This window comes from Coregonus lavaretus (assembly GCF_964263955.1).
Source record: "Coregonus lavaretus genome assembly, chromosome: 22".
NCBI lineage: Eukaryota > Metazoa > Chordata > Actinopteri > Salmoniformes > Salmonidae > Coregonus > Coregonus lavaretus.
The window spans coordinates 14,476,867-14,490,166 of NC_140009.1; the positions used below are offsets into that span (position 1 = coordinate 14,476,867).

General features: G+C 46.2%; 2 protein-coding genes and 1 pseudogene across 4 annotated transcripts in view; 1 reads left to right on the forward strand and 2 right to left on the reverse strand.

The window, feature by feature from the left end:
• Positions 1–1,667, forward strand: part of LOC311149528 (plexin-D1-like) — a gene marked incomplete at its 5' end in the record, with an annotated part of 99,225 nt that extends 97,558 nt beyond the window's left edge. The window contains one exon of the mRNA XM_084186709.1: positions 394–1,667. Within this exon, the coding sequence (XP_084042835.1) occupies positions 394–455 (62 nt within the window). The 3' untranslated portion in view covers positions 456–1,667. The remainder of the gene's footprint in view (positions 1–393) is intronic.
• A 974-nt stretch (positions 1,668–2,641) lies between these two features.
• Positions 2,642–6,546, reverse strand: LOC311149529 (rhodopsin-like; annotated as a pseudogene). Its single transcript has 7 exons — positions 6,533–6,546; positions 5,642–5,707; positions 5,064–5,359; positions 3,445–3,614; positions 3,143–3,305; positions 2,854–3,037; positions 2,642–2,767 (listed from the first exon to the last, which is right to left on the reverse strand). The product of its transcript is annotated as a rhodopsin-like (transcript).
• An 835-nt stretch (positions 6,547–7,381) lies between these two features.
• LOC311149752 (intraflagellar transport protein 122 homolog) overlaps positions 7,382–13,300 on the reverse strand; it is a 37,668-nt gene continuing 31,749 nt past the window's right edge. For both annotated transcript variants that reach the window (XM_084186968.1, XM_084186967.1), the window contains 4 exons: positions 13,169–13,297; positions 8,572–8,648; positions 8,300–8,464; positions 7,382–7,907 (listed from right to left, as the gene is read on the reverse strand). In XM_084186968.1, the coding sequence (XP_084043094.1) occupies positions 7,821–7,907; positions 8,300–8,464; positions 8,572–8,648; positions 13,169–13,297 (458 nt within the window). In that variant the 3' untranslated portion in view covers positions 7,382–7,820. The remainder of the gene's footprint in view (positions 7,908–8,299; positions 8,465–8,571; positions 8,649–13,168; positions 13,298–13,300) is intronic.

A 13,300-nucleotide genomic window follows, 5' to 3' on the forward strand; every position in this document is an offset into this window, starting at 1 on the left:
CACCCCTAGGAGTACAGGCAATCTCTGCACTCAGCCGTCTCGCAGGGCACACGCTGCCAGTAACACCCACTGAACGCATGACAACTATCAGGCATGAAAGGCAGCGCAGATGTTGGTTTTGTAAATAGTTTGTGAACAGGAAAGGCTTTTGTGGGGGGAGAGGCATGCGTGAAGGCTGAAGAACTGCTGAAGTACTCTCTTTCTCTGTCCTGGCAGGTGGTTGAGTTTCTGTGCTATGCTGTAGAACGCTTGAGGGCTACTGAAAGTAGTCTTTCTCTCTTTCTATTTATTTCTCTATCTCTCTCTCCAGCTCTCATTCTCTAACTGTTGGTAGATACGTTTTTTTAAGGTTGCTGGCTTGGTTATTGCCTGAATGCTCTCTCTCTCTCTCAGGTGGTGAGTGCTCTGGAGTCCAACCCCACAGCGAAGCTTACTCAACTGCACCACAAGTTTGAGCAGGTCATTGCTCTGGTGGAGGACAACATCTATGAGTGCAGCAGTGAGGCCTGAGTCTCTCTCCACCCAGCCTCCACCCCATACCCCCAGGCTGCCTCCGCCCTACCTGGGGTACAGGATCTAGGAAACCCCCTGTCTGTCTACCCTCCAAATATCCCTTCTGTCTATAGAGTTTATAGAGCCCAAAGACAGAAAGGAACTATTTGCTTTGAGAAATATTTTGCTTTAAGACTGAAGAGATGGCAGCTTGAGCTTTACTTTAACACCTCAACCCAAGACTGCCTCAGAAACCTGATTGAGAGCACTGTACCATGGATTAACCTAAGAAACGTACCTTGGACTGAGCGATTGCTTGAGATACTGAATTGAAACCCACGTCCTTTATATCAAATGCAGAATCTCTGGATTCTGTCTTTGTCTGGGTAAGGGTGTCTGTGTTGACTCTTCCACTCACACTTGGATATCAACCTAATCTGGTATCTTGCCTGTTCACACCTGGCTTGGATCTCACTCTGGGTTCACACTGCTTTTACCTGAAGCATAGTGGAGTTAGAGAGGGAGGCACTGGGAGATGGGCCTTATTCTGGATGATGTCACAGCCTCTGGGACCTGGAGCCCTGGCGGCCATCTTATGCACTGACCCCCCCTTCTGTTGGGGGATGAGCCAATGATGCACTGTACTGTATTATAAATGTCCATAGCAATATTTATAGATCTGTTCTGTTTTCTGAGTGGCCTGTTCAACGATATGTGAATGAGAAACTCTTCCCATCTTCTTACAACCTGCACGGTTCTCAGGTTTGATTGGTGGAAATGGCAAAGAACTCCAACGGTGCTTTGAACTACACGTCTCAATGTGCTTTGCAGGTTGGTGATGGGTTCTGGAGGAGTAGAGAGTATTATTGAGAGGATTTATTTAGGTAATGTTTCATGTGCCACAGACCTGCTCGCAAAGACACTGAACTCTGTTGGATCAGATGTCGTGTAGTTCAATGGGAAGAATTACATGTGATGTCTTTATGTGAAGGCAGGTTGATCTGTGTTGTGACTGAGAATGAAGGTAGATTATGACCAAGAGGGACCTTTATAGTAAAACTATGACCTTCAGTTAATAAAAGAGGGACAACTGTCTGACGTGACTGTACTTGTGATGCCAAAATGACTATTGTCAGAGTTTGAAAATAAATGCTATTACAGAACTATAATACGATATAAAATGTTATGACATTTTTCTTTCGTACCAATATTCAAATTTCTGTTTTCATCAATACCTAGTAAGTCCTATGCAAACTTAGAACGTTTCAGCAAAGTGACTTTTGTAAACCACTGGGCAGCAATGGAGTGTTTTGTTAGTACTATCTTGACTGGTTGTGCATTCCACCCAACAACCCAATGGCCGTCTGGACTTTTTCAGAAACACTAGTACTGGAAATGCTCCTATATGAAAGAAACAGGTCATTTCTATTACAGGATATTTAACAACTTTATTTCCAAGTCACATGTACCATCTTAACCTTTACAGTATTAACAATAGTCATGTCTCCAGAGCTTCACACACAGACACAGACACAGACACACACACGAGCCAAGGGTTAAGAGCTAACCAGCTCAGCCTCATCATGGTAAAGACACAGAAACCAGGGAGAGCTTTCCTCAACAATAATGGAAGGCACAATCTAAACCAATTTAAAAGGTGGTTTTAGAGGGTTTCACTACATGACTAAGGCCTAGATTCAATCAGCTTGAGCGGTAACCAGCGATAGCTGACACCCGCATAACTGGTGTTTTGGCGGTGTCGGAGATGTAACTGATTTAGAGCTGTCAAATCAGAGCGGCTGCTCGTCTGGTCATTGTCACGACGCCACACCCGTCCCACTCACATTAGAAGTTCAGAAAGAGAAAGTGTAGGCTATATAGAAATAATAACACTAAAATTAAATCATTAAACAAAATAATAAGGATTAATTTCGACATAATCGAGGTGTAGATAACAACACACATTCCAGTGTTCAAACTTGTAAGAAGGCTGCATGGGATCATTACTAATGTGACTTGGCGCATCCAATGGCAATGTCCGCAATAAGTATGCCGTCGGGAATCGCTTGCTGATTTGACAGATACAACGCAGTTACACCCTCATCGCCTAAATAAAAACAACGAAACTGCTACTTCTACGGGTCGTAGGTCAGGCAGAGTCGACCTGGCTGGCGGAGATAGAGGAGGCCTGTGTTTTGGAGGAGGCGGTGGAGGTCTCCTCTTCACCGAAGGGGTTCTTCCTGCAACACACCGTGGTCAACATGCAGTTCCTGAACTGGAGAAGGGAGGAGAGACAGACACACACAATATCACTTACACGCAAAGCTAAATACCGTCACACACACACTCTGCCTGGGTTACCCGTCTGTTGAGTAGAATATAGATGACTGGGTTGTAGAGGGCAGCACTCTTGACAAAGAAGGCTGGGATGGTCATTATGACAGGGCCAGCATATCAGGAACGTGATGACCATGGCGATCACCATACGGGTCACTTCCTTCTCTGCCCTCTGAGTGGTCTCTGACTCCTGCTGCAGGGCTGCCATCTGAATGGATGGACACACACACAAAAGTGTTTTGACATGAGCCCTAACTGGAGATGTAGTAGTCCTGTGTATACTGGTCTTCAGTGACAGTGTGTGTGGTCGTACCGTGCGGACGGTACAGAGCAGACGGCCGTAGCAGAAGCCGATGACCAGAGGGATGGAGAAGTGGAGGGTGAACATGTAGATGACGAACAAGGTGTTGCCGAGCTCAGGCTTTGGGGTATAGTAGTCAATTCCACAGGAACACTGCATATCCTCTGGGATGTACCTATACACACACGCAACCGTACACACCTCATATTTTTGTTTTAAAATCTTATATGTATTATACTGAAGTATTGCCCCTGAGATCTACCAGCCATCAGCCCATTTCTTAAAGTAAGACTAGTATTTGGAGGGTGACCTACCTGGACCAGCCACACAATGGAGGCACAGCGCAGGTGAGAGCCATGATCCAGGTGAAGGCCACACCCACAATGGCGTGCCTCTCACTGAAGCAGATGTTGGTCATTGGTTTTTCATACCACGATATAACGCTCAATGGCCAATACCACCAGAGACCAAAGGGCGATTTCCCCTTAGAGACACACAGCAAATCAGAAACACATGCACAGTATTGATGCGCATGTGCAGAAACTATTCAGACAAACTATTCAGAATATATTGGACACAGGCAGAAGACTTAAAAAATAACATATGCTACTGTATTTCTAAAGTACACAGGGTACAGTAAGTGACACAGTGATATTGGCAAATATACTTTTTCATGCATTTATATGATCTCAACCAGCAGCTTGCACCTGTAGCTATGGGAACAGTTGACGTGATAACATCAACGCAAAGCTTCATTTATTCTATAAGGTCTATACATCTGCTGTTATTAAAGACATCTCCCGATCCCCCCCAGTCACAGAAAACAGGTGTAAATGTGGTGCAAAAATGCACATATCATATCTCATAAGGTCCTGGGCTTTATTCAAGTCTTCATTGTCTTCTTTACAATAAAGGTACGCTGAGTGTGCGGGTGCTATTCAAATTATTCTAAATACATGGGTGGTCTTGATATTGGGGGGGGGGGGGGAAATCTGTGTCACTGTACTTTAAAGTCATTGAACTCATTGAGGTTGCACCTGGAGAAAGCCAGTCAGGCTTTTTTTTTTTTGGGGGGGGGGGGGTAGATCAGCTTAATTTTTGTGAAACGTTACTCTTAACCACAGATCTAGGATCAGATTCCCCTAGCCTAATCCTAACCATAACCATTATGGAAAAGAACAATTTCTTACCCTGTGGCTCACAGCAACTTCTACCTACACCCCACCCAAAGGTCCCCCATGTCTTACCTCCCAACTTCTACCTACACCCTAGGGCTCCACCATCACCATGTCTTACCTCCCAACTTCTACCTACACCCTAGGGCTCCACCATCCCCATGTCTTACCTCCCAACTTCTACCTACACCCTAGGGCTCCACCATCCCCATGTCTTACCTCCCAACTTCTACCTACACCCTAGGGCTCCACCATCCCCATGTCTTACCTCCCAACTTCTACCTACACCCTAGGGCTCCACCATCACCATGTCTTACCTCCCAACTTCTACCTACACCCTAGGGCTCCACCATCACCATGTCTTACCTCCCAACTTCTACCTACACCCTAGGGCTCCACCATCCCCATGTCTTACCTCCCAACTTCTACCTACACCCTAGGGCTCCACCATCACCATGTCTTACCTCCCAACTTCTACCTACACCCTAGGGCTCCACCATCACCATGTCTTACCTCCCAACTTCTACCTACACCCTAGGGCTCCACCATCCCCATGTCTTACCTCCCAACTTCTACCTACACCCTAGGGCTCCACCATCCCCATGTCTTACCTCCCAACTTCTACCTACACCCTAGGGCTCCACCATCACCATGTCTTACCTCCCAACTTCTACCTACACCCTAGGGCTCCACCATCCCCATGTCTTACCTCCCAACTTCTACCTACACCCTAGGACTCCACCATCACCATGTCTTACCTCCCATAATGGCGAAGAATCCTTCAATGTTGCATCCGGTGATGCTCAGGAAGAAGTAGCCCTGTAGGGCCGTGCCGAGGATCACAGTGAAGCCACCCACCACCATGGAGAGTTCAGCGACAGCCAAGTTCAACAGAATGTAGTTCAGGGGGGTCCGTAGCTTCTTGTGCTGCACCGTGACGTAGAGCGTAAGGAAGTTGACGCGGAAGGCTGTGATGATGAGAAAGAGCATGTAGGCAGCGATGAGAGAGTACTTCCAGGGTGCAGCTAGGTAGTACTGAGGGTACTCAAGAGTACTTCCAGGGTGCAGCTAGGTAGTACTGAGGGTACTCAAGAGGAGAGAGTACTTCCAGGATGCAGCTAGATAGTACTGAGGTTACTCAAGAGGAGAGAGTACTTCCAGGGTGCAGCTAGGTAGTACTGAGGGTACTCAAGAGGAGAGAGTACTTCCAGGGTGCAGCTAGGTAGTACTGAGGGTACTCAAGAGGAGAGAGTACTTCCAGGGTGCAGCTAGGTAGTACTGAGGGTACTCAAGAGGAGAGTACTTCCAGGGTGCAGCTAGGTTGTACTGAGGGTACTCAAAGGGGCTCTGCACCACCCTGGTCTTGTTAGACATGGGCACGTAGAAGTTTGTGTACGTGTCTCTACAGGAATGTGTGTCTATGTAAGTGTGTATGTGTCTCTACAGGAGTGTGTGTCTATGTCTCTAAAGGAGTGTGTGTCTCTACAGGAGTGTGTGTCTATGTCTCTACAGGACTGTGTGTCTATGTAAGTGTGTGTGTGTTTCTACAGGAGTGTGTGTCTATGTAAGTGTGTGTGTGTCTCTACAGGAGTGTGTGTCTATGTAAGTGTGTGTGTGTCTCTACAGGAGTGTGTGTCTATGTAAGTGTGTGTGTGTTTCTACAGGAGTGTGTGTCTATGTAAATGTGTGTGTGTCTCTACAGGAGTGTGTGTCTATGTAAGTGTGTGTGTGTGTCTCTACAGGAGTGTGTGTCTATGTAAGTGTGTGTGTGTCTCTACAGGAGTGTGTGTCTATGTAAGTGTGTGTGTGTCTCTACAGGAGTGTGTGTCTATGTAAATGTGTGTGTGTCTCTACAGGAGTGTGTGTCTATGTAAGTGTGTGTGTGTGTCTCTACAGGAGTGCGTGTCTCTATCCTCTCTGGTATTTTGAGAGAGGAAAGAGAAAGCACTGTCGCTTCTCCAAGAGAGTTGAGAGGAGCTCTTTCTCTCTGGAGGCCAGGAAGGATGGATGGAGGAGATAGATAGATCCTGGCGACGAGAAGTGGTGTGCGCTGCCCCCCCGAGGCGAACTCAGGCCCTTTTAAGAGCCCCTCTCTTAGGATTAGGGACATGCATGGACCTCAGCATGGTGTCAGCATAGACAGATATAGGTCACACACACACACTAATCCATGAGAAAAACATATAGGGTGAGTATAGTGTGTATATACTCAAAGCCAGTGTTATACTCTGCTGATGTCATCATCACAAGAGCACGTCATAAACAAGTTTGCTGGAGGCTGAGTCAAAGACCAATGCAACTCAGACTTTTTCTCAAAAAGCACATATGACTGGTCAAAAGTAATGCACTGGAGAATAGGATGTCATCAGAGATTTGCATTATCCTAGATGTCAAAAGGCTACTGTAATTTAAAAGAATATTTAATATGCCATTTAGCAGACGCTTTTATCCAAAGCGACTTACAGTCATGCGTGCATACATTTTTTTTTTTTTTTTTTTGTGTGTATGGGTGGTCCCGGGGATCGAACCCACTACCCTGGCGTTACAAGCGCCGTGCTCTACCAGCTGAGCTGTACCAGTCTGCTTATACAGCCTGACGTGTCAAACCTTGTCAGAGAATAATTTAGCAGGATTTATAGAAGAGGGAGTGTAAATGTAATTTCCAGAGTGTTCCAACTCATTTGCAGCAGTGGTAACCTAATCCTTAAGCTTTAAGCACTGAATAATATGGACCTAATTTAGGAGGGGAGCAGAAAACGGTTTCTGTTGCACACATATCCTCTCCCTCTCTCGCACACACGCTTACATAGACACACACTCCTGTAGAAACACACACGCTTACATAGACACACACTCATCAGAAAGATTTTGTCAGGCATATTAATTTTGGTAGCATGGCGCGTAAGCTCACACACAGTAATCCTGTGGTGAGGTGTGGGACAGTAAAAAACCTGGTGTTAGAGCTGTGAAGCTGCCAGACTGCCTGCGGATCGCTGAGAAGAATATCAACACACACACATACAAACACACTCAAACACATTCCTGCACAAAACAGTGGAGAATATTGAAACCTTTCATTAAAAAAAGCTTTCACTTTAATGATATAAAAATAAAATACATTTGACTCTAAAAAAAACATCACATCATGACTATTTACCTAAATAATAATGTGGAATGCTTGAGAGTCAAAGAACACATCACATAACAGCAACAATATATATCAGTGAATTCAAATAAGTTTAATAAGTTGTTCTAGACAGAAGAGTTAATTCGTAAATCTGTGTGACAGTCCCTGTATAATCTGATCCTGTTAATTCTATAGGGTTGATCGGCTGAAGATGCGCTTTTGTTGCGGACTATAATGATCTTCATAACCCCGTCCCTTAAATAACATACATGAGGGGGCTGCGAGCATACAGTATGGACGGAACATTGCTCTGAAAGAGCAAGAGTGAAACTGAAGATATGAATGAACTGTGAGATGGATGAATTTATTCTAGACCAGTTTGGGAAGGTCAGTTGGGTTCATCGATGGGCCGTCGGCAGTAGGGACAGCAGTTGTGCTGAAGCACAAGCAGCTCATAGTCTTCACTGTGGAACATCTAGAGGAAACACACCAGAGAAGACAGGAAGCATGGGTCAGAGAACACAGAGCAGAGCCGAGCAGGGATTTTCTAAGGAAGGGAGCAGGGGCCAGCAACACAACATCTAGCACTGCCAATAGCAACATTTTATCTGAATCTGACTCCTGGTAAAGGAAACACTGCAGAAAGTAAAAAGAAGTGAAACATAAAGGCTAGAAGAGAGAGATTATGCCAGAGGGCTATGGAGTGCCAAGGTGTGTGTGTGAGAGGGTACTGTGTAATGTTTTAATGATTAGAATAATTTTTCACCTCCCAAGTACAGCACCTGGGGGTGAGTGTGTGTGTGTGAGATGGGTGAGAGGGGCATGAAGCACAATGCTGTGTGTGTGTGTATTCCATCTATTCAGTACCTGGAAGCAGGAAGGGCACATGGTGATGCTGACATCAGGCAGTAAAGAGCGGTAGTACTCCCACTGCAGGGGTTTGGGCCAGCGCTTGATCAGGACATCCCTCCTGCTCATAGACCTCAGCACGGAGCGACTCACCACCACCGGGACAAAGTCAGAGCCCCCCTGCTGTTAAGGAGATAAACACAGATTCACATATTAGAATATACACATACTGACCCCTTTCATTTATACTCTCCCTTTAGTTTCATCTCCCTCCCTCCTTCTCTCCTCACCTCAAAGCTGAGTTTGGCCATGAAGGGGTCCTCCTCGGTATCTTCTGTGCCGTCATCCAGCTTCAGAGACTGGGACTCTGACACAGTTAAGGAAGCTGCCTCTCTCACACACTCTTCCTTTCATACCCACCCTATCACTTCTGTTTTCATACCCACCCTATCACTTCCGCTTTCATACCCACCCTATCACTTACGCTTTCGTACCCACCCTTTCATTTCAATTTTCGTACCCACCCTATCACTTCCATATTCGTACCCACCCTATCACTTCAATTTTCGTACCCACCCTATCACTTCCAGCAACACCATTTTCGTACCCACCCTATCACTTCCATATTCGTACCCACCCTATCACTTCAATTTTCGTACCCACCCTATCACTTCAATTTTCGTACCCACCCCATCACTTCCGCTTTTGTACCCACCCCATCACTTCCGCTTTCGTACCCACCCCATCACTTCCGCTTTCGTACCCACCCCATCACTTCCGCTTTCGTACCCACCCCATCACTTCCGCTTTCGTACCCACCCCATCACTTCCGCTTTCGTACCCACCCCATCACTTCCGCTTTCGTACCCACCCCATCACTTCCGCTTTCGTACCCACCCCATCACTTCCGCTTTCGTACCCACCCCATCACTTCCGCTTTCGTACCCACCCCATCACTTCCGCTTTCGTACCCACCCCATCACTTCCGCTTTCGTACCCACCCCATCACTTCCGCTTTCGTACCCACCCCATCACTTCCGCTTTCGTACCCACCCCATCACTTCTGTTTTCATACCCACCCTATCACTTCTGTTTTCATACCCACCCTATCACTTCTGTTTTCGTACCCACCCTATCACTTCTGTTTTCGTACCCAACCCATCACTTCCGCTTTCGTACCCACCCCATCACTTCCGCTTTCGTACCCACCCCATCACTTCCGCTTTCGTACCCATCCCATCACTTCCGCTTTCGTACCCACCCCATCACTTCCGCTTTCGTACCCACCCCATCACTTCCGCTTTCGTACCCACCCCGTCACTTCCGTTTTCTAACCCACCCCATCACTTCCGTTTTCGTACCCACTCCATCACTTCCGCTTTCGTACCCACCCCATCACTTCCGTTTTCATACCCACCCCATCACTTCTGTTTTCATACCCACCCTATCACTTCTGTTTTCATACCCACCCTATCACTTCTGTTTTCGTACCCACCCTATCACTTCTGTTTTCGTACCCAACCCATCACTTCCGCTTTCGTACCCACCCCATCACTTCCGCTTTCGTACCCACCCCATCACTTCCGCTTTCGTACCCATCCCATCACTTCCGCTTTCGTACCCACCCCATCACTTCCGCTTTCGTACCCACCCCATCACTTCCGCTTTCGTACCCACCCCGTCACTTCCGTTTTCTAACCCACCCCATCACTTCCGTTTTCGTACCCACTCCATCACTTCCGCTTTCGTACCCACCCCATCACTTCCGTTTTCATACCCACCCCATCACTTCTGTTTTCATACCCACCCTATCACTTCTGTTTTCATACCCACCCTATTCCTTCTGTTTTCATACCCACCCTATCACTTCTGTTTTCATACCCACCCTATCACTTCTGTTTTCATACCCACCCTATCACTTCTGTTTTCATACCCACCCTATCACTTCTGCTCATCGTTCTCTCCTCTCACACACTCACTATATACATTCGGAAAGTATTCAGACCCCTTTACTTTTTCCACATTTTGTTACGTTACAGCCTTATTCTAACAGGTTTTTAGACATTTTTGTATTATAAATGTATTAAAAATGAAAAAATTAAATATCACATTTACATAAGTATTCAGACCCTTTACTCAGTACTTTGTTGAAGCACCTTTGGCAGCGATTACAGTCTCGAGTCTTCTTGGGTATGACACTACAAGCTTGGCACACCTGTATTTGGAGAGTTTCTCGCATTCTTCTCTGCAGATCCTCTCAAGCTCTGTCGGTTGGATGGGGAGCATCACTGCACAGCTATTTTCAGGTCTTTCCAGAGATGTTCGATCGAGTTCAAGTCCAGGCTCTGGCTGGGCCACTCAAGGATATTCAGAGACTTGTCCCGAAAGCACTCCTGCGTTGTCTTGGCTGTGTGCTTAGGGTCGTTGTCCTGTTGGAAGGTGAACCTTCGCGCCAGTCTGAGGTCCTGAGTGCTCTGGAGCAGACTTTCATCAAGGATCTCTCTGTACTTTGCTGCGTTTATCTTTTCCTCAATCCTGACTAGTCTCCCAGTCCCTTCCGCTGAAAAACATCCCTGCAGCATGATGCTGCAACCACCATGCTTCACCGTAGGGATGGCGCCTGGTTTACTCCAGACGTGACGCTTGGCATTCAGGCCAAAGAGTTCAATCTTGGTTTCATCAGACCAGAGAATCTCCAAGCGGGCTGTCATGTGCCTTTTACTGAGGAGTGGCTTCCGTCTGGCCACTCAAACCATAAAGGCCTGATTGGTGGAGTGCTGCAGAGATGGTTGTCATTCTGGAAGGTTTCCCATCTCCACAGAGGAACTCTGGAGCTCTGTCAGTGACAATCGGGTTCATTCTTCTCTGCAGATCCTCTCAAGCTGCCAGGTTGGATGGGGAGCTTCGCTGCACAGCTACTTTCAGGTCTCTCCAGAGATGTTCGATCGGTTTCAAGTCCGGGCTCTGGCTGGGCCACTCAAGGACATTCAGAGACTTGTCCCGAAACCACTCCTGCGTTGTCTTGGCTGTGTGCTTAGGGTCGTTGTCCTGTTGGAAGGTGAACCTTCGTCCCAGTCTTAGGTCCTGAGCACTCTGGAGCAGGTTTTCATCAAGGATCTCTCTGTACTTTTCTCCGTTCATCTTTCCCTCGATAATGACTAGTCTCCCAGTCCCTGCCGCTGAAAAACATCCACACAGCATGATGCTGCCACCAACATGCTCCACCGTAGGGATGGTGCCATGTTTCCTCCAGACGTGAAGCTTGGCATTCAGGACAAAGAGTTCAATCTTGGTTTCATCAGACAAGAGAATCTTGTTTCTCATGGTCTGAGAGTCCTTTAGGTGCCTCCAAGCGGACTGTCGTGCCTTTTACTGAGGAGTGGCTTCCGTCTGGCCACTCTACCATAAAGGCCTGATTGGTGGAGTGCTGCAGAGATGGTTGTCCTTCTGGAAGGTTATCTCATCTGCACAGAGGAAGTCTGGAGCTCTGTCAGAGTGACCATCAGGTTCTTGGTCACCTCCCTGACCAAGGCCCTTCTCCCCCGATTACTCAGTTTGGCCGGATAGCCAACTCTAGGAAGAGTCTTGGTGGTTCCAAACTTCTTCCATTTAAGAATGATGGAGGACACTGTGTTCTTGGGGACCTTCAATGCTGCAGAAATATTTTGGTACCCTTCCCCAGATCTGTGCCTCGACAAAATGCTGTCTCGGAGCTCTACGGACAATTCCTTCGACCTCATGGCTTGGTTTCCGCTCTAACATGCACTGTCAACTTTGGGGCCTTATATAGACAGGTGTGTGCCTTTCCAAATCATGTCCAATCAATTGAATTTACCACAGGTGGACTCCAATCAAGTTGTAGAAACATCTCAAGGATGATCAATGGAAACAGAATGCATCTGAGCTCATAGCAAAGGGTCAGAATTTTATAAATTTGCTACAATTTCGAAAAACGTGTTTTCGCTTTGTCATTATGGGGTATTGTGTGTAGATTGATGAAAGAAACAAAATATTTAACCCATTTTAGAATAAGCGTGTAGCGTAACAAAATGTGGAAAAGGGGAAGGGGTCTGAATATTTTCCGAATGCACTGTATCCCAGACTCATGCAGTTACTTTATGCAACATCGGGAAAAACAAAGATTCTGTAATTCATATGTCAATTTGTAAGTCGCTCTGGATAAGAGCATCTGCTAAATGACGTAAATGTAATGTAAATGTAAAGAGAGCAAGTTACTTTAAAAAAGTAGTTCACTACATCCAAACTACTTTGTGATAAATTATTATATCTAAACAGATCACTCTGCAGTCAGATGTTAACATAATGTGTAATTTAGCCTATTAAACACAAAAACTATGTTTCAAGTGAGAATTAGGCAGGTCTGATGCCAAAGAATAAAGGAAATTGTTGCCTATTTCACCCATATTTTATTTTCACAAAAAAGGTAGTGTGTAATTCCAGTAGTTAGCTACACCATTGCATGGCAAAAACAGTAATTAACTACTGAAAACACTACCACAAAGCTACTGCAATATGTAGTTAAATTACTAGGTGAATAACATGTAGTTCACTACTCCCCAACACTGGCTGTCAGCTAATGCAGGTTACTTCCAGACAGAGAGGTCTCTGAGGTGTTAGTGTCATTCTGACAAGAGAGAAGAGCCACTCTAACCCTATTAACTCTAAGATGACTTAAGCCTGACAGCTTAAGGTGCATGGCAGAATCAGAATCAGGGTGAAGCACTGATAAGGACACATACTGTATGTAATGTGTGTATGTATGGAGACGAGCACACAACCTTAACATACAGACTATTTACATTAGGTAAAATGGTCATGAGAAATGTGTACATTTTAGTGGTGTACACTGCATCAGGTAAAGGATACCACCACTGCTCATCTCCTGCCAGCGAGCAGCCTTCCTGTCGATGCAAGGGACCTCCAGGTCAATAAGAGACACAGCCTCCTCATCACCGATACCCTCGTCCAGGTAGAACTGCACCAGAGGAAGGACCTCTA